Source organism: Ciconia boyciana, chromosome 13 (assembly GCF_034638445.1).
Source record: "Ciconia boyciana chromosome 13, ASM3463844v1, whole genome shotgun sequence".
Lineage (NCBI taxonomy): Eukaryota > Metazoa > Chordata > Aves > Ciconiiformes > Ciconiidae > Ciconia > Ciconia boyciana.
In genome coordinates, this window is record NC_132946.1 from 2880092 (window position 1) to 2900206 (window position 20115).

General features: G+C 50.1%; 1 protein-coding gene across 4 annotated transcripts in view; it reads left to right on the top strand.

The window, feature by feature from the left end:
- The first annotated feature begins 2242 nt into the window (after positions 1–2242).
- The window catches only part of CACNA1H (calcium voltage-gated channel subunit alpha1 H), a 260228-nt gene continuing 242355 nt past the window's right edge, over positions 2243–20115 (top strand). For all 4 annotated transcript variants that reach the window (XR_012044869.1, XM_072877585.1, XM_072877586.1 and 1 more), the window contains exons 1-2: positions 2243–2613; positions 2894–3179. Coding sequence is in view for 3 of the 4 variants with exons in the window: in XM_072877585.1 (XP_072733686.1) it covers positions 2909–3179 (271 nt within the window). In the remaining variant the exon portion in view is untranslated. The remainder of the gene's footprint in view (positions 2614–2893; positions 3180–20115) is intronic.

Consider the following 20115-nt stretch of genomic DNA (forward strand, 5'->3'; position numbering starts at 1 on the left):
TTACACATCCCATTATGTCAGCTGTGATTTTGCAAGCCAAGCGCCCGTTCAGGGTATACTGTGTATGCTCAAGATTGGTATTGATCTTAAAATTTCTGGTGGTTTATTAATGACAGAAATGCTGTGGCCAGATCCTTCTGCCTCGTGTAAACCTGAAGAAGTGTTACTGCTGTCAGTGCAGTCAGCTGGAGACAAATCTGGAGTAAATGGAGCAGAATCTGGCCTACTCCTTCCAACCACTGTATGCGGGTTAAGCAGGAAATACGGGAGGAAGCAAATACTTTTGCCAACAAAATGTTGTCTCTTTTCAGTAACGACCCCCTTTGGAATTAATCCTGATCCTTTGCAGAATGAGCCAAAAATGCCCACTGCGGCAAAAGCCTATTCTTTGCCAGCCTTCTTCAAAATCCTCTCTTTTACAATAAAAGTCGTTCTCAGCCGCCATCGTTGCATGGGGTTTATTAATAAGGCTCTTGGCTTTAAATACTCTCCATCAGGCAACAGGTTAAGACCTCGAAAATGTCGGGCTCCCCATGCTCTGTCTGGCTATGGAAAGGACGGCTGCAGCTCGCGACAGCTCTGAGCTTCCACCCAGCCTCTGCCCGGGGAAGGACAGGAGCCGGTGCTCGCGGACAGCTGGTGGGGGAAGAGCTTTGAAGAGGGATTTGTTAGTCATGGGAGCAGCATCCCGCTCTCCTGACACGGAGCTGGAGGGGAGGCACGGAGGAAAGTTTATTGCCTGGGCAGCTTCTGCCTTTGGGAGAGGGTCAAGAGGCATCGCTTGCTCTTGAGGCTTGGCCTCTCCTTCTCCCGATTCCCATTTTAGTAAACCTCCTTTTCTTCCTGTAAAGGTCATTTTCCTGAGCAAGAGAATTTATGAGTGGAAGACGGTTTGCTCAAGGAGAGCTCCACCAACTCACACACAAATCTTCCCGTCCCACAGTAATTCATGATTTGCCCTAATTAGCTTGTATAAACGTGTGGAAACTCCAAGTACAATCTCTTCTTTGCACAGTTCACGTTCGCTTTGCAGGCTGTGTCCTGCTTGTCAGGGGCATTGTTTGTTCAATAATAAAATTGCCACATAGTGTTAATCACAACCTGCAAACATCTAATAAAACAACCATTGGAAGTGTGTATGTAAAACCATCTCTTCACTAGCCCCATTAGGCTGGGCGCTTTCTGCTTTGAAAGCTGCATGACCTCCCTTTTCAATCAATTCCCAGTTATTAACCATGAAAAATAGCATTGGGAACTGCATTTGCAAATTGAATGTGGTGGTATATAATGAACTCACTCTTTAAAACATTCCAGTTGAGGGGAATGTATCTAGCTAACATTTTTTAATCTCTCTTCCCTCCCCCGCCTCCACCTGCACTACATTCAGATATAATTCACAGAATTTGAAATAACTCAAAAGAATAAAACTTCCTAAGCGGAGTTTAAGGGGACGGTGCCTGTAACGACTTTCTATTATCTGTTTATTCTGATCCTTCCAAGCTAAGCCCTTGAGGAGATTAGCTACTCAGCTAAAAATCGCTGCAGTTTAAGAGCCGATCTTTATTTATTAAAATGCTCCGACCTCTAACTTGGGCTTATACATTTATTTATTAAAACTAATGAATTAATGCCCTGGGGGCAACCGGGGTTTCCAGGGGGCTGTGGCAGCCTCGCAGCCCCCCGTGGGAGCGGTGCCGGGCCCCTTCCCACGCTGCAGCCCCCGGGCCGGGGGGGGGCGGGGCCAGCCGGGCCCTCCGGCCCCCTCAGCCCCCGGTTGGAGCCGGGGGTGGGGGCTGCATCTCCCCCTTTGGGGGTGCCCGGCCGCGGGGACCCGGCGGAGGTGGAGGGGGCAGGGAGCGGGGGACAAACGCGGGGCCCCTCCACCGGCTTTGCAAAGTCCCCTCCGCCTGCCCTAGGGAGGGGTGGGGGGGGTCCACCTCCTCCCCCCCCCCCCAACGCCTTCCACTCGTGAGGGTGGCTCCCCGAGAGGGCCTGGGCAACCTGCCCTTCGCCACGCACCGCCCGGAGCCCGAACAAAGGCAGGGGGAAGGAAGGCAGGCAGCGTGGCCGGGGGTGGGGGCCATGCGGGCGGCCTCCCCCCGCCCCCGACCCCCCGGGGCTGCCCCGGCTCCTCCCGGTTGCCCGCCCCCGCCCTGCCCCGCCGGGCTCCCAGCCCCCTCCGCCTCCGCTTCTCTCCTCCCCTCTCCTCTCCCTCCTCCCCCGGTAAATCCGAAGTTTCCTGTTAAGCACGGGCGAAGCTTTGCAAAGCGGCTGCGGAGCTGTCTGCTCGCTCCTTGGGATTACCGTCGGGAGAGGCTCCGCTCGGCTCGGCACGGCTCGGGAAGGGCCCCCGCCCCCGCCGCCACCTCTTCTCCTCCTCCTCCTTCTCCTCCTCCTCCTCCTCCTCCCCAGCCCTCCTCCATCCTCCATCCCCGCGGGCGGGCGGGCGCCGCACGCCGAGCCCCAGCCCCCCCCGCCCCCCCTCCCCGCTGGATTTTGGGGTGGTGGTGGTGCGTGGTGGGGGGAGATCCGGCGCCCCGATTGCTGCCTGGTCCCATGTGAACCGCAAGGCACGGCTATGCGCCTGGGGACACCGCGCTCCGCCAAACTAAGGTAGGACACCCCCCCGCCCCATACACACGCCCCCCATCAATTTTCCATCCCCGAAAATAAAACAGGAACGAGCCGGTGGGTGGGGGCACCCCGGGGAGGGGGGAAGAGAGGGAGACCCAGCTTCCCCGGGGGGTGGGAGCGGCTGCGCCCGGGAGCGGCTCGACCCCCCTCGCCCGTCTTTGTTGCGGCCGGGGCGCCGGGGCCAGGTGGGAGCCGAGCCGGGCTGCGCCCCGGGGCCAGGGGGGGCCGCCGCCCCTGACCCCCTGCCCTTGCCCCGCAGGTCCTGGCCGCTACCATGACTGATGGCGAGAGCCGAGAGCCGCTGCCGCGCCCGGCCGGCGGCGAGGTGCGGGTGCCCATCGCCGCGCCGCCGCGCCGCCCCGCCGAGCAGCCGCCGGAGGATGCCGGCTCCGGCCCCGGCGGCTCCCCCGGCCGCGACCCGCCGCCCGACCTGGCCTCCGAGGAGGAGGAGCAGGTGCCTTACCCGGCGCTGGCACCCACCGCCTTCTTCTGCCTCAAGCAAACCACCCGCCCGCGCAGCTGGTGCCTCAGGCTGGTCTGTAACCCATATCCTTTCCCCGGGGGACACCGCGCCCCCCGGCCGGCTGGGACAGCCGTTCCCGGGACCCCTCCCCGGGCCCGGGGCACCCCGTCGGGGCTCCGCGTCCCGGGGGCTCGCGGCTCCCTCCAGCTCACGGGGATGCCACGAAGTCTCCGGGGTCCCCAGGGTGTCCCCGTCCCGTGTGTGTGTGTCCCCCCCCGCCCCGTGCTGTCCCGATCCCCAGCCTCGGGGAGGGGGATGTGGGGCTGACAGGCGGGGAGCGTGTGTCCCCCCCCGTGCTCATCCCACTGGCCTCGGTCGGGGACACACACGCCGAGGTCCCCTCGGCTCCACCAGCATCATCCGGCCGGCCGGTGTGGGAGCGAGCGGGACGGGGCGGCAGGACGAGGTGCCCGGCCTCGGCATCGCAGGGCGGTGGAGGATGCTGAGCCGCAGCCCCCCAGGACCCGCAGAGGGGAGAAACCCCTCAACTTCCCTCATCTCTCGGTGGGGCGGGAAGGAGCAAAGTTTGAAGGCAGCCTCCTATTTATTGTAGGCGCGGTGGGGAATTTCAGATAGGCGCTTGACCCTCTCGCTGTTTATATAAGAGAGCTCGGAGTGCATGTGCGCTTTCTCGTCGCAGAAAAATGGAGCGGGTTGGAGTTGCTTTGGGGAAGGCACATGCCTCGCTCGCCTCGGTCCCGAAAACTCCCCTTTGCTTTTGTTCTTTTGCAACTTGCAGGCAGGGAAGGAAGAGGACAGTCGAGCCTCTAAATCTCCCCCCCTCCCCCGTGTCCTTTACCCAGTTTATTAATGTTAAACAAAAAAGAGCAGTGTGTTCCTCTCGGTTGTGACATCCAGAAAATTGAATTTTACCCGAAATGCTTGTGTGCAAGCAGAGAGTTGTCAGTCTGTCTTGATCATCTTCAGAAAGTGAGCTTTTAGCTTCGCTCTGCACGTCAGAAGCGTTGACATTGTGCAGATAATTAATGCTTTTACCTATCCCTGATACCTGCCTGCAGTTTGCTGCTTATATCCTGCCGCTGCTATTAAAAGCATTATTTATTAATATGGTTATTATTGATCTCGCTTCAGTTAACCAAAGAAAAACCCGTGTGCATCTGAGATCACTGTTTTCCTCAGCAACACCACCAAGTCAAGTGTTGTCGTTAGGAGGAATTGCACAATCCTCCCCAGAACGCTGCCTTGGTCTGTTATTAGGAGAAATACTTGCAGGGAAAACCCACAATTTTTACGGCCTTGGGTCTCCTCTCGTTTGAACGAGGTTTACACGAACTATCGACTTTTGCGGAGGTATTTCTGCTTTACACCATTGCGAGGGGGGAACCGAGCTCCGATACGCCTGTGGATGGAAGGGAGAAGTAAACAAGTAGTTGATCTCCGCCGCGATGCTTTAGCTGTATAAATACTAAATGTAAATGATGGTTCTGTAACAAAAAAGTGATCTACCCGGTCCCGGAGGGGCTTGGGGAGGGCACTGCGTTCCTGTTACAGCTGAGAGTGAGTCAAGGCAGATCTCTTCCCTTAAAGTAGGTTATCGTGTTTCAAAACTTTGGGGGCAGGCGGGAGGGAGAAGCCTTCTCCTTCGGCTTTGGTGGGGTCTCGCTCTCCCACGCAGCGCTCTGGGTTCGGCATCCCTGAAGCCGGTACCGCTGACAGGTTAACCCGCAGCCGGAGGGAAACAAAGCAGCGTCGGCACCGAGCAAGGGAGGTTTGTGTAGGAGAGGGTTCCGGTGTGCTCGTGCCGCCGTAGGGTGAGGCTATGCTTTTATTTTGCCTTTCAGCATCTCTCCTAAGAATTCACAGGAGAGCGAGTTCCTTTACAAAACTTAGCCGTCTGACATAATATTAGATGGAAAGTGTGACGGTTGGTTAATAGCGAAGCAGAAATTTAATAAAACTACATAAGCCCCGTGTTACAGCATTATTGCTGTCAGAGCCAGTGTGTTTTGGTTGTAGCAGAACAAAGCTCACGACGTATCGCAGCAATAGGGACGAGCTCCTTGCTGGGATTTTTTTTCCCCTTCTCCCGGTCGCTGGCAGTCCCACGCATCGCAGTGAGAATAATCCTTCGGTGCCGACTCTTAAGTTTCTGGGCGAGAGCGCTCGCGTTGCTGGTGGTTGTGATTTCTGGAGCTGTTTAACGCAGCTGTGTTGAGCAACCTCAAAGCGAGGAGATGTGCGTCTTGCTCAGGAGCTGGTGCTGTGCCCGAGCGGTGCTGGATGCGTGTCGGACCACAGGCAGCCGGAGGTCGGGTAGCTTGGGGACAAGTGCCACCGCCGCGGGGCTGGGACGCTTGGAAAGCAGCTAAGATGGGGAGACTGCTCGAGGAGGAGCGTGGGTGGATCAGAGCGATAAGGGCTGAGATCCTCCAAGTGCCTGTCCCAGGGGAAGAGTAACTTGAAAGAGAAGTTGGCAACATAAAGGTGGTTTCTGGCCAGTTGTGCAGTTTTGGTGACTCTTCCTGCCCACCCAGAAGCATAGATCCATAAACCACAATAACGAGCTTTACGTTTGCGTTAAAACCTCCCTCTGTTACAGAAGGAAGGGACGTGACTGTGAAGTCTTCTAAAATCTGAGTCTGAAGAGCTTCACTGAAGTGCTCGCTCACCTGGGAAGCACTAACCCCTTCTGAAAAGCAGCTTCTCTCCCTCAGTGGTGCTTTTTCTTGCTGGGGGAGTTGTCCTTTGCTCTCTTTGGGGTTTATTTTGGGGGAGAGGGGGAGGAGGAGAAGGTCTTGCTCCATGCCCCCCGATGCCCGCGTCCCTCCTCTCCCCGTGTCCCTCCTCTCCCCATGCTCACCGAGTGTTTCCCGGTGTGGGAGTGCATCTCCGTCTGTCTCCCCTGAGGTGTTTCAGCTCCAAAACTTGTGCACGCTTCCCCCTGCCACCAAGCAGAACTACTTCACCCCGGTGTCCCCGGGCTGCGGACAGAGTTGTCCGTCTGTCTGACATGCCGTGAAAAGCAAGGGTGTCCCATTCTGCGCATTTGGGGTCCGGTTCCCAGCGGGTCCCCGTTGGCTCTTGAGGGTGGTCCCATGGGATGCTCCTGGCAGAGGTGGGGAGCTGCATCCCGCCACGCCACGGGGTTTGCACCGCAGATCTGGGTGCATCAGCATCCGAAAAACCAAATGCCACCGCAGTTCGGGGAATGCCATCGAGTGCGTATTGCATGGGGCTCCCGGCTCATGGCAAACCCCTGTCAATCCAGATCGCTTGAACCACGAAAGCCGCCCGGCCGCTCCGAATATTTGTCAGCAGCAGAGATAGCCCAGACCTGTGGCCTGGAGCAGGTGGAAATCCTCCGCGGCTGGGCCAAAAACGTGGTTTGCCTTTGCGGCTTAAGCAGAGGGGGTTACTGCCAGGCTTAGAAATAGCTAAAAAAAGCTGTTGCCTGGTTCTCGGGGGGACAGGTGGGGTGGGGATCAGCTTTCGGGGCTGGGAGCCTGCCTAGCCGGAGGCACGCGTCCGCCCAAAGGGCTGCGCATTGGAGGGAAAATGGGGGAGTGGGCAGATGTAGTAGATGCACGTTTGTGTCTTTAATAGCTGTGCTGCGTTTGGGAATGTTAAGAACAACCTGGGAAAAAATCCCGCCCTGCCCCCCCATTTGCATGGTTTTGTATTAATAAAACCAAGAAACTTCTGAATTCTCACACAACAGAAAGCAAAAGATCTGTAAGGAGCTGATTTTCAGGTGTGGGAGCAATAATCAGAGTTCTGTCCATTAAAGTTTAATCAAAGGAGCAGAAAGCGTTCGGACTGGCTCTGGGTTTGATTTTCACGGTGGACTTTTGTCAAGCTGTTTGCTGTGTAGCGTCATTCTTCAGCTTTCCTAAGTGATGGCTCCAACACAGGAGTCTCCTTCCGAGCTTTGGGGTTACCTCCAAACCCAAATTCAACCAGAAAGTCACTTGTACGTGACAGTTTAGAGCAAATAAACAGCCTGAATATAGTTCTTGTGACATGGGCAATGCTTGAAATTGAATTTTCAACTGTCAGGTGGTATTGTGTTTCCCCTCTCTTATTACTGACTGGCTTTTAATTTGCCTTTTTTTAAAAAGATATATAATTAGAAGCAAACTTACTTATTTCTTCAGTTGTGGATCTCCTACGTGGGTTTATTTATAGAGGTCTGTGGGTGGGACTTTGTGTACTCGGTGTGCACGTTGGGTGGTATAGAGCGAGATTTTGGGTTTTGCGATCCTGCGACGTCCTTTCCTGGCTCTTCCCAAGCGCCGCTGTTAACTGACGGCTCTACAGAAACACGGAGCTACGCCTGTATCCAGACAGGTGTTTCCTTGAATATATATATATATATTTTTTTTGCTGTTGCTAATATTTTGATCAACGAAGTGTTGAGTCACTTTTTGTCAATCCCTAGATGTCCCGGCACCCCGGGGGGGATTTGGCCGCAGCTCCTGGCCCTTGTTGGTGCATGCACGTGTAACGCGGCCGTGGGCTGGGGTGGCAGTTGGCAGCCGGCACCATCCACGTGCCTGAGGTGGAGCAGCTGGGAGGAACGCTGACTTCGTGTCCGTCGCCAGTACGTTGCATTGCTGCGAGGGGTTTTACTGTACGACCGGCTGGAGAAATGGGCTGTAACCCGGGACGTAACGCGCGGCGGCGATTAAACCTGCTTTCCATCACGGTGCCGAGTGTCGGCTTTGCAGCACGGCTTTGATAAGGCTCGAGCAACTTTGCTGGTTATTTAGTGATTCATAAAAACATGCAGTGATTCATTACAGGTTGAATGCTGTGTGCCTTAGTCAGAGAAAACTCTCCTCTGATTTATTTTCTCAAGTGGCTACAGAGCTTGTTGGTGCCAGCTGATTTCTGTGGGACTTGGCTCTGCTCTCCTGTTTGGGTAGAGTCTCTGCTTGCATCAAATCTAGTTTTTATCTTTTGAAAATTTTTTTCTGAAGTGCTTTTTCTTGCAGCACTTGCTAGTTGCCCTTACAAGCACTTCGGGGCAGACCTAACGTCCACAATAACATCCTGCATGTTATTTCCGAGCGTTCCTCAGTATAGACTTCTATACGCTTGGATGGTGAAAAAACGCATTTCATGAAAAATGGTGTATCTGCTCCGTTTCTAACGCTCTGGTCTTCACTCCGTCTTCCTGTTCTTCGTCCTGGGCTAAGCTTTGCTCGGCAGTGTTATAAATTGTTCTCTGACACAAGGCTTGCAGTTCTTTTCATTCCTTATTGCACAATTGATGTGTTCTGGCTCCCGCGTCTGTGGGAGCAATGCAGTTTGTGATTTGGGGGGGGTTATACCGAAGCACACGGAGGTGTGGGTATAAGTGGCCGGGTCTGGGCTCCCATCAGTTTGACAAACTTCATTTGATTGCTTTATCATAAGCATGTATCAGATTTGAGGAGCTTTATCAGAAAGCCTTTGCTGTTAATCTGTTCTTATTCAGGCTGTATCCTGACAAGTGCAATGGGAGGGTTTGACCGAATCATAATTTGTCATCTCCGAATATAAATATTGCAGTTAAAATATTTAGCGTGCTGTGGAAAAACCCGTTAGCGAATAAATGTATTTCTGGCCTCATCCTGGGAGCTGCTGAGCATCCACGACGCCCACTGAATCTGGTGAGAGGCGCAGGTGCTGTGCACCCAGCAGCATCTCCTGCTGAATGACAAGCAATTAGGAAACAGAAGGAAGAAAAGTCTTGTAAATTGTAACTCGTCTAAAAATATGTTGTCCACATGTGTTTTAGCTCCTTTCATTTCAGCGTTCCGTGTTGGCTCAATACATCTAATCAAGAGTTTAGTCCTGAGTTTTGTCTTTAATACCAACGGAAGCTATCTTTGGTGGCTTGTCGTGGTCCCTGCATCCCTGGCATCGCCAAACCCCATCGTCTCTGACCTCTCTATTGCACCCTGAATTCCTTAAGCACTGCTCATAGCTTGTACCTCTGTGAAATGCCTTTTATTCCTGTCTTCCAGCCAAACTCGGGAGTATGGATCAGTGTTGGAAATCCCTGTCCTATGGCAAAGCTGCTGGAATCCGTGATATTTAGGAAAAATGTCAGCGTAAGCGGCTGCGTGGGCAGGGGGGTGGCTGGTTGCTCAGAGCAAGGTGTTAAGCTCTCTGCAAACTCAAGCAGGCATTAGTAGGTTCTTGGCTCCTGTTTCCAAAATGACTTTTGCAACCCAAAAAGGGTTAGAAAGCTAATTACAAAAATACTTTCAAAGCAGACGAGGTTTTGCCGTAGCTTTTTGCAGCGAGGACTGACGGTGTGTGGCAATACCTGTATGCGTTCAGGAGTGTGAGTGCAGGGAAACCATAAAAAGAGACACGATGCTGGTGCCCAAGAATGGAAATGTGAAATTGTCTGATGAAATGAAGTTGACTCATAACAAAAAAAAAAAAAGTCCATCTGAGCGAAGTGTACAAAGTAAATCAGAGGTATAAGTAATGAAAATAAAATTACATCTTTGACTTTAATGAAATAGAATATTCAACAAATAGAATCATATTTAACCCTTCCTCACCCCCAGTTCCGATCTTTCCCTTACGCTGGCGAGACCGACCGTGTACGCTGGCCGTGCTCGGGGCCCCTGACGCCCCGCTCATCTCTCCCTGTTGCATTTGTGTTTGAGTTCCAAGCTGAGTGTGCAGCTTGTTGGAGTTTTAGGGATTTATCTCAGTATTGTCCCAAGTCAGGACTGCAGCAGGTATCTCTGAGCAGGTTTAATTCGCAAATGCACTTAGAAAAATTTTGCCTACCTAGTTAGCGCTTTTATTGCTACAAAAGGCAATGGAGTCAAAAGTTAACTCTCTCTGCATCCACATATTCACATTTACTATATGTATAGTTTCACTGAAGATAGTAATTAAAATTATTTTAGGATATCTTTGTGTGTGCTTTTCCTTTTCTGCTAATTTTTTGGAATTGTTCTGTACTGGATATTCCCCTCCAGTGAGAAACTGAGAGACACCAACTTGTTGCATCAGATTTTACTGAAGATTGCGTGTAATCTCTGTGAAATATCTACAATTTGCTTGTTATTTTCAGACTGTAATTTATAACCCTTCAGAGCAATTAATTTGCTACTTTTCAAGGCATTTACAAGATGCGTCCCAGACTCCGCTTTGTAAAGTTTTTCCAATTGCCTTCAGTTTTCTCACCTCTCAAATCCGGTGGGAACCAATAAAAGCAGTTTCAATTTGCAGTTTGTTTACAAGTTTGGTTTATGTATTGAGTCCATATGTATTTTTTTCCAGCATGTCTAGATGGCAAGTCCCTTAGAAATGTAAAACAGCATATCGCACGAGTTGAACAGCGCTGAGTAATGGGAGCAGAAGATGAGAGCCTATAGCTAATCTCTTCTTCTTTATGTTGCAGATGAATTTTATGCAGTGTAGCCCCAAGCTGGATATAGGTATTTTCTGAATATCATACAGCTGTCTCTAAGATGCTTTACTGTATTTCAGTGAGGTTTTTAAAATACAACAGTAGCTTTAGATTTATTCTAGTTGAGTTTAAGCAGACCCTCGTTTACCTTTTCCTTGGCTTTTGTTACTTGGGGTTTTGGGGCTCGGGCTGGCTCCTGCCGGGCCAGTCGGCAGCATCCACCCGGGCTTACTTGGAAGCAAAACCTCAGCTTTATCTGCCATGCTCTGTCTAAATGACACGGTTGAGGTAACTCCATTAGAGCAGCTGGGATCACATTAGTTTACAGTGAATGAACTCTGAATCATGTTTTTCACCGTGTGTTTGTGTGTTGTTGTTTCTTGTTTGATTTTTATTTTTTTTAATTGCTTCTGCAGACAAGAAGCATTGAGCTGCCTCCTTACAGAGCTCCGATTAGTTTTCTGCTGGATTATGCACGTAGCTTGTGGTCTGCCTTTTCCTTACGCTGGTGTAAATCAGGAGGAGTCCCAGGGGTACAGCCTCGGCTCCGTGGACCGCACACCCAGAGACACACAGGTGTGGTTTTACTTTTATCACACATCACACTGTGAGTTCAACCTTGGGCATCCGACCTGTGCAGCAGCAGCCTTTGCCACCAGCGTTAAAACTCATGCAAGAAATATGTTACCTCTATTTACACAGATGTTTTAAGAGAACTTGAGCTCAGATTTTGCCCTTAATTCTTAAGGTAGCATCTGGCGTTTGTGTCCAATCCGTTAATCCTGCCGCCGAAGCAGCCTTGTGATTTTAAGATACACTTTTAACTGAATATTTAGCTGCCTGGGATAGGAGGTGAGTTATTACGTGAGCTCCCCTAATAGTTAATTCTAAGATAACTTGGACCAACTTAAAACCATCAGGGTACGTACTGTGTTTCTGAAGCAGCAGTTAGGAGTCATGAGCCTCTAATCAGAATTAATAATCAGAATTAATAATCAGAATTAGAGGCTGATGAGCTCTGTACAGGGCTTCCAGGGCTGTTCCCAGCCTCCTGCCGCAGGGAAATAGCAGTGGTCACTCCGGAGCTGGCCGGCCGGGCTGGGGGCGAAGAAGGGGAGCTTTGACAAGATGCAGCTGTAAAAGACAATTTTCCTCTTTCTTTCCCTTTAATAAAAATCTGTTCTGAGCACTGTACCAGGCAGACTAGTTTGGCAATGGATTAAATGTGCGGCTTCGAGATCTAATTTTGCCCGTTTCAATTGACAGATGGAAATTGTGTGCTTTCACAATGCTACTAGTATCTTGCGATTTTGCTCAGAAGCAGTGCCTCTGAAAGCCATCCAGAGAAATAAGATGACTTTGTATGTGTGTACATCTCTTTGTGATCGCGGTTCCTTCAGAGGGTGAATTCAAGCTGTGTGACTGCTCCTGGCCCCTTTCCTCCATCCTTGTGGTGCAAAATGGGAAGAGGCTTTGCCTGAATATCTAATATTCTGGTAGATCTTGTTGCAGAAAGTCAACCACAAGTTACGGTACAGGGTGTTTGGGACATCTGTCATGTTCCAGAAGGCTGGAGAGTCACATTAGCTGGGATGTTGGATGAACGTTACAAACAGGGACGTTTTGGGGGAGCGTCCCCTGGGACCGTCATGAAGCTTGGCGTACCCAAACTCCTCGAGCCCCATCGCTCGCCTCTCCGCGTGCGCGTTTGTTTTGATTTTCCTGTTGTTCACTTAAATCCTCTGAGATTTGCGATGGGTACGCAGGTATTTGCATAGAGATCCGTTCCTGTCTCGGAGGAGCTGCAGCCCAGGCTGCTTCTTGACGTGGTTGAGGAGAGAAAGCATGAACTGACACCTCCTTCATTGGGGATGACAGAGAGAGGAAAGGATGAGGAGCTCACCGGGAGACAAAGCAAACCGTGGGTTTTGGTACCGCAAATAGAAATTCTTTGGGCTTAGATTTTGGGGACAGCTGATGGGAAAGCAGAGGAACACAGAAATGCGATATTTGTGTGTACGTACCTAATACATGTATGTTTTTATATATATTTGTGTGTGCCCATGCTGTCGTTTCTAGCAGAATGGACTTCACTTTGTTTGCAAAGGAATGAAAACCTTTCTCGTGGAGGTTGATAGCAAGCAAGTTTACTCCTTGGTTGGGTTTGTCCATAAGAATGCTGTCAGACGTGGAGGTGCTGATTGAACTCCTGCGGTGAAATAATGAATCCACGAGGTCTTTGTCATTGCCTTTGGGTTTCCACCTGTAGAGGAGTGTGGGGAAGCAGCAGTTTGGGTTTGGAAAAGAAACTGAGACCCTGTTCTGCAGCCACGTGTTCCAGGTCAGGTAACTTCAATGCCAGCAAAGCTGATGGGTCCAGGAGCAGGATTTAGCCCTAAACACATTGTATATCCCCAGCCTCTTATTACCAGGCCCTTTTGTAAGTGTGTTTGTGCGGAGCCTGTAATGGTATAATGTACACTGTAATTTTGTTGTTGAATCTGAGCTACTTTGGCATGATGGGGACTAGGCAGCTTGTAGCGATTGGAACATTATGGCTTATTGAATTTCATAGCCTGGAGGACTGAACTGTACAGAGCAACTCTCGAGGAAGGGGAAAAAAATAAAATGTCACCTATTTCTCCTGAATCTTTTTTTCTAGGCCGATATTTAACATACTTGGGCTTCTGGGTAAGGGCAGATGGGTGGGAGAGATGCCAGTGATGGGAAGCAAACCCTAGGAAGGTTGCTGTCCTATTAAATAGGCTCCCAAGGAAAGAGATTTGGATCCATTCCCAAGGGCACTGGTAAATGCCACGTATGTGAATACGCTGGGATTTCCTTCACCTCGCTTCCCGCTAAAGATTTGAATTTCATCTCTATCAACACTGGTAATGGAAGAGCAGAAGTCAGGAGGGCATTCTGTTTCAGATGTGGTTGTGGTGTTTTCCCTTTATCGGTGATCCTGAATATTGTTTCTGCAATTTCAAGCATACGCCAGTGCTGTAAACACTTTTATTACAGTCATGACCGCTGGCGTGGGTCTCCCGTCTGCTCCAGTGCAAACCTCGACCTCGCAGAGGTTTATAAGGCAACAGTAAAAATTCACTCGACACCAAATCTTGTGTCTTTTACGTGAAGAGAGACTCATGAAAGGCTTGATTGACCACCACGGTCTCTTAAATCTCTTATCAAGGCGCAAAGCGAGTGCAGGGTAAGTTCTCGCACATCATTTCGGAGCCAGCTCCCGAGAGCACGGCTCTGCTGGGCAAAAGTTGGTTTAGTTTCTGCATGTTGTTGTCCTTTGCTTCTCTGATGAGGATCAGTAAAATGTTCACTTATGAGAGTGCCTATTTTTAGTGTCCATGTGATCTGGAACTTACCTGCTCTGGACAGAAAAAATACTACATTTCATATAGGCTTTGAAGAGATTTTCTCATTTTCCCTATTAAGTATGAACCTGTTCTTGAACTAATAATTTGGTATTTAAAAGGGGAACTCTGGACCTGCTGAAGTTGGGGGTAACTGTTGTTGAGGCCAGGGCGAGGGATAAAAAGGGATTTCACAGTTGGGTCTTGGCCAGACGCTTTTCTCCCCTGTCATGGGCTAACCCCGTTTTTCTGGCCCTGTCTCGGTGTTTGTCACATGTACGAGTCCTGCTCCGATGGCTCCATCTTCCACCTACAGCTCGATGCCCCTGTTACGATGAACTGAAATCTTACCCCATTGCTAGAGCAGGGTGTGCCGTGACTGGAGAAAATCCATGCTCAGCCATAGCAAAATGGAGAGTCTTCTTAAGGCCGTATTTATTCTATTTTTACATTTTTAAATATTTTTTTTTTTTAAAACGTGTCTCATTGAAATTTCCCAGGCCCTGCTGAGTCATGGCTGGTTTCTTTGTAGCTCTGTTGAGTTTTTGACAAGTACCTACCAGGCTTTCCTGTGTACGTTCATCAAGGGATGGAGCTCGCAGAGCTGCTTCTTGTGTGCATGGGCAATCAATTATGGAGCCCATTTGCCATTTCCATTATTAGCATTTGCATCAGGGCAGCACTTAGGCTGAGCCCAGAGCTGCTGCAAGTGCTGCAGAGCTCAAAGTAAGAGGCAACCTGGGGCTGAGATTGCTTCAAAGAGAGTGAGTTGGCTTCTTGCAGAAAGCGAGAAGGGAACCACGCCAAGGAGCAATGAGGTGACTTGCAAGGGGTCATGCAAACAACGAGCAGTGGAGGTGGGGGAGAGGCTGTGACTTGGGCACCTGCAATTCCTCCTGTGAAGCATCTTCAAAATAGCTGATATCCATGTGAGCAGAGCAGAACTTCATCAAAGAAACAGGTACCAGAGATTAGGACTAATTTATAAAGCCCTGCAGTGCGTGAGGTCGGTGCTCTCCAGGTGCTCCAGAAGAACCTCTGTTGGCTTGAGGAGGGAGAGGCAGAGCTTATGGATGAGGTGAAGGGAATAACTTCAGCTAAATGGCATAAAGCTTTGGATGCTACATGGACATCAGCAGTCCCATCTTGCTGTGAGTTTATCTGGTATTTTACTGTTGCTGCTTATCTGAGACCGGTTTTTGCACGGGAGCTCCATGTGCACGGAGCTTTCACCATGGAAATGGTTGTTTCCTATTGCGCTTGTGCGTTCCCGTGGTCCCATTGCGACCCAGCAGGACTGTTCATTTTGGTAAGGGCTGTGGAGTTTGCCCTTAAGCGAGACAGGAGGGATCAGTTAGGCAAAATCAATCCCCTGCCTGCTCCGTATCGCTTTGTCCTGATAAGCTGTCGGTTTAGCTCTAAATGCCGTGTTTGAAAGCACAGCTCTGCTCTCCAGGATGGGTCAATGTCAGCAGCAGTATTAGTTGAAGGATGTATTTAAGCCACCAGCTCATCACAAAAAAGGGAAGCTACATCTGAGGCATCATTTCTTGGCAGCTTGTGATCTTTCATAGGTTGGAGAGAAATTCGGTAGGATAAAACATCCTCGGCTACCTCTGAGTCAGTCTGCAGTTTAATGTCAGTCCTAATAGCAGGTTGTAGCAGTGAGGAGCTGGAGGTGGAGCTGCGGTTGGGTGGGATGGAGCTGTTTGCTCGCAGCCAGGTGCGGTCCGACCTGTGTCCCAATGCTCCGCCAGTGCGAGGAAAGGCGGGGGGGTCATGAAGGGGATCCCCGAGCCCTTCTGCAGCCTCCGCTCGGGGAAGAGCCAAGGGCAAACAAGGCACAAGTCATCCCCTCGAGGCAGTGGTGCTGCTGGGGTCACAAGCGAGTAATGTCAGGGGGTCACTTAAGGACCAAGTTCAAGCTGGCCTTAACCCTGCGTTTCCTGGCTTTGCCTGATGGAAGCCAGACCCGTTGCCTTGTTTGAACACCGGCTTTACAGCAGGGGTGATGGATTGCAGTGTGAGCTTTACCACCCTTCATCGCTGCTTCCTCTGCTCTTTTGGCCCGTTGTGTTCAGTTCAGTCAGAGTTTATTATAAATAACTTCAGATAGCAAGCTGAAATATCCCGGGCTCGCTTTCTTTTTTTTCCCTTGGCAGTTGCAGAGCATGAATCGGCTTCAAGGCAATTGAGGTATTTTAACGTAACATTTACAGCCCATATCTATACAAAATGTGACTTGTGTTTATAGAATTGTGCCTTTAACAGTCTCTTATCAAAACATATGGGACTCTACGGTTGGATGCTGGGGTTCCTCTGAAGCATTCCCCAGACAATACAGTTCCACATTAGATTGTCTTATGATGTCTGTAGACTTAACCGAGTCTGTTCCTCTGCACACACAGTTGTGTGGCTTTCCTGTCTGGCCTGCAGCACTCGCTTCACCTCCTCCGAGCTCCTTCCGAGAGCCCTTTGAAAATCCCTTATCGCCGAGTCCTCCCTTCGCCCGCGCGTGTCCTTGGCAGGCAAGGCAATGTCACGATGCAGAAGAGCACATCGTGCAAAACAGGATAAGGTATCAGCAAAACGGAGCGATGGGCTGACAGAGCGGTATGTTTGGGAGCAGGGAGCGGTGAAACAAGTCCTGAGAAGTGAGGTTTGAATTTTTCCCTGCTGCAGATCTCGTGGAGGGTCTCGTTCCAGAGCAATCGCTCCTTGTTTGCATGACGTGCCCCAGCCAGAGCCTGGGGTCACGCTGGGCTCCCCGTCATCAGACCATGAAACAGGGAGACGCGTCCTCCCCCAAAGATGTTAGTGCGTCAAGGAATGCGTTTGGCCCTGGCAGCATGTCCTGATCCAATCTCACATTGGATGCTGTCCAGGTTTTCTGCAACTTCAAATGGCTCTTGATGCAATCCATTACCAAACAACTGTTATTTTGCCTGCCGTAGCAAGGGGACCAGACGTCCACCGGACGCTCTCTGCCTTGTAACGCCTGGACCAGCATCCTTAAAAAGGCACACAGTCCTGTTGTGTTTAGTAGGGCTGCCAAGAACAACAAGATCTATTGGGCTCTGCGCTGCTGTTGCGTCCCGTGGTGTTGCTTCCTCTGGTACGCTGTGACGTGCTGCCCTTTCTGGAGGGCTGGAGAGCCGAGAGCCTTCCAAAAGTTTCAGTTTCTCATTCAGAGCCTGTCTGAACTTCCATCCCGAGCTGCTTTAGTCTGTAAATTGGAAAGAAAGTTTGAGCAAAAATTGGCCTTCCCGTGGAAGTTCTTGTCCTCTCCAGCCCATAAATTTTAATGGGAATTGGGCACACTGAATCTCAAGGCAGCAGTGCAGATCTCAGCCTCTTCTGAAATGAATCACACTTACTCAGGCCTGAGAAAAGCTCCTCATCTATCCAGGTATCTGGAATGGCCCTTAATGCTTGGGTTTATATCCTGTGCCTATTTGATAAAAGTGTGATTGATCCGCTTATTTCAAGATGTTGTTTGCAGAGGGCTGTGGGGAGTTCAGGAGGATAACGCCGCAGCTGAGCAGGATTGACTAAATTAACTAATGAAGTCATCTGGCTGTGGGCAAGGTCTGGTTTGCCTTTCTGGTGGGTGTAAGTGCTTTGGTTTATCCAAGTTCACAAGCTTGTGGCCCAGGTCATGCTGCAGCTCCCAGGACAGACCCAGCAGCTCCTACTAGCCTTTGGAAGGGCTGATAATGGGTGACTCCCCTGAGCTGCCACTTTGGGACCCAAATCCCTTGGGTCTGATGGGACTACGCAGCCCCTTGGGTGCCCCGGTTTCCTAGCAATGCCTCTTGGGCATCAGGAAGACGGCGGCTTGCTCACAGCACTTCAAAAATAGAGATGTATGGCTCTTGTCTTTGCTTGGTGTCCGAGCATCGCCCACCTTGATCTTGTATCTCCTGCCAGTGCTGAGCCTGGATAACTTCTCCCACCAGCCTGGCCTGATCTTTCTAGTTCTGGTGCTGCTTGGCCGCTTTTGGCTGGAGAAACACCCCGGTTGTTACGTGTTTTTCCATGGGTGCTTGGTGAACCCCTGCTCCTTGGGTCCTCTCCTGCTGGGAGGGTGGCTTGGCACCGATGTCCCCTGGCTGCACAATGACAGCTTCTCGGGAGCCGTCTGTCCACTAGATGTCAAACCTCTGCTGCAAAAGAGGTGCTGCAGCTCGCAGGAAAGGTTGCAACCACAGATGACGTGTAGGGAGCAAAATGGGATTTCAAGTCTGACATGGGCGGACGTCCACCGATTACCTCACTGCCCATCTGGGGAAAGTGTGGGATTTCAGCTGGCTTTCCCTGTTGACATATTTCAAATTAAAGCAGAGTGGGAAAGGAATGCTTTTTTTTTTTCCTTTTTTTCCTGGAAGTGTATGAATTATTTCAAGTGAAATGTTTCGAGGGTTCGGTTGTCCTCCAGCTGAAGGCTTCCGACATGCTGCCAAAGGGACTTCCAGATTTAGAAGTAAACCTATGGGGACCCGATTCTGATCTCATGATCTTACTTTTACACCAGTTTTTATGGGAAGCACCTGCTTTAACATGAATAGCTACTGATCATCACGAGCATAATTTGAAGCAGAACCTCCCCCTTGAGATATTGCTGGACATCAGTGGGGTCGGAGTACGGTCAGGACCTCTGTTCTCATACAGATTGGATGTCTCTGGTGCCATTGCTTGGTAAAATGATATTTAACAACTTATAGCAGGAATCTGGTACTTCTTTTGTAAAGTCAGAAAGTTTCATTCTGTTTCATGTATTTTATTGACCTTTGGATCAAGAGATCCCACCGGTTGCTGAACACGGGGAAGGTTATCGCTTTACTTTCCCTTGGTTTTATGTTCTTTTTATCTGTGTGTTTGCACTGCCAGGGCCAGGAGGTGGATAAACCTTTGGGCTGACCCAGTTGCATTCCTTTGGTGGAACCGATCATGGAGATACGGACATAGTTTAGGGTGTTATATCTGTTCCCCTGTATGTGTCTGTCCCCTAAAGGCTTGGCTGGGTTGCCATGCTTGGGTGCCCTGAAGGAAGGAAATTGTAAGTAGCCCAAAGTCTGCTGTGATCCCACCAGGCCGGGGAGCTGAAAGCATCCAGCCAGCCCTTGGCACATGCTGCTCGACTCGTGTCCCAAAATTCCCGTCAATCGGGGTCTCCTTTTGTCTTAATTAAGAAAAAAACACAATTATATATATACTTGTATGTTCCTTAGTTCTAGCGTGAAGAAAAGATTCCTGTTTGGGATTATTTTTAGTCTCTGAAATTATTCATGAGGCTGCTTTCCCTGATTTATGACAATACCCAGCACATCACCATGTAAATGACTTTTAAATGGAATGTTTCAGCAGTTTTATAAGAATTCCTCATGTGAGGGAAAATAAACAGTTTGTCATTTACCAGACTGTATTTGATTATTAGATTTGTTACTATAAACATCAGGCTACGCTTCCTTCAGCTGAGGCTGCCAGAGATATATGACTTCAGAGAGCCATACCATTAAATAAAAACTAACCTGATGTGAGAAATCAGCACGGGATTGATCAGGCCTGTTCCCCGCTGGCCAGATAGATGCTTGTTGGCCAAAAATGAATATCTAATGTTGAGATTAACGTGACTCCAGTTTTTCAGATCTCATTCAAAGAGCAGACAAGCTGTGAAAGGGGAAGCACGTGGGTTTGGCATGCTGGGGTCCTGGTAGAGCACCAGGCTGTGCCATAGGGCTGTGGTGCTCCATCTCTGTGCTCGTTACTGGTCTTGTCTGGGGTTTGAAGAAGTCAATGCCAAGTGGTGAGCAAGAAAATCAATGTACAGTGGTACGGTGAAACCTTGCAGCGCTGGTGAGGGGACTGGATGGGCAGAGCATCCCTGATGTGCACCAATACCTTTTATATGCAGGCACCAGCATGGAAGGACTGTCATGTGAGTGGAAATATAGCCATGGAAATTCATCAGTCCATTACTAAAGGGGTCTAAAATACCTCTCAGGCCCTTGGGGATCAGGCCTAGAGAGTAAAACCTTAAGCCAATAACCGCATGGCAGCTTAGGAGCTTCTTATAGGACTCATCTTTTTCCCTTGAGCTAAAATGCATCCTGTGTGGAAAGGAGTTTTCCGTAAGCCCAGTGATTTGGAGGAAGATCTTGGCTGTAAGGACTATGAAGAGCATTTTGGAAGTGGCTGGACTT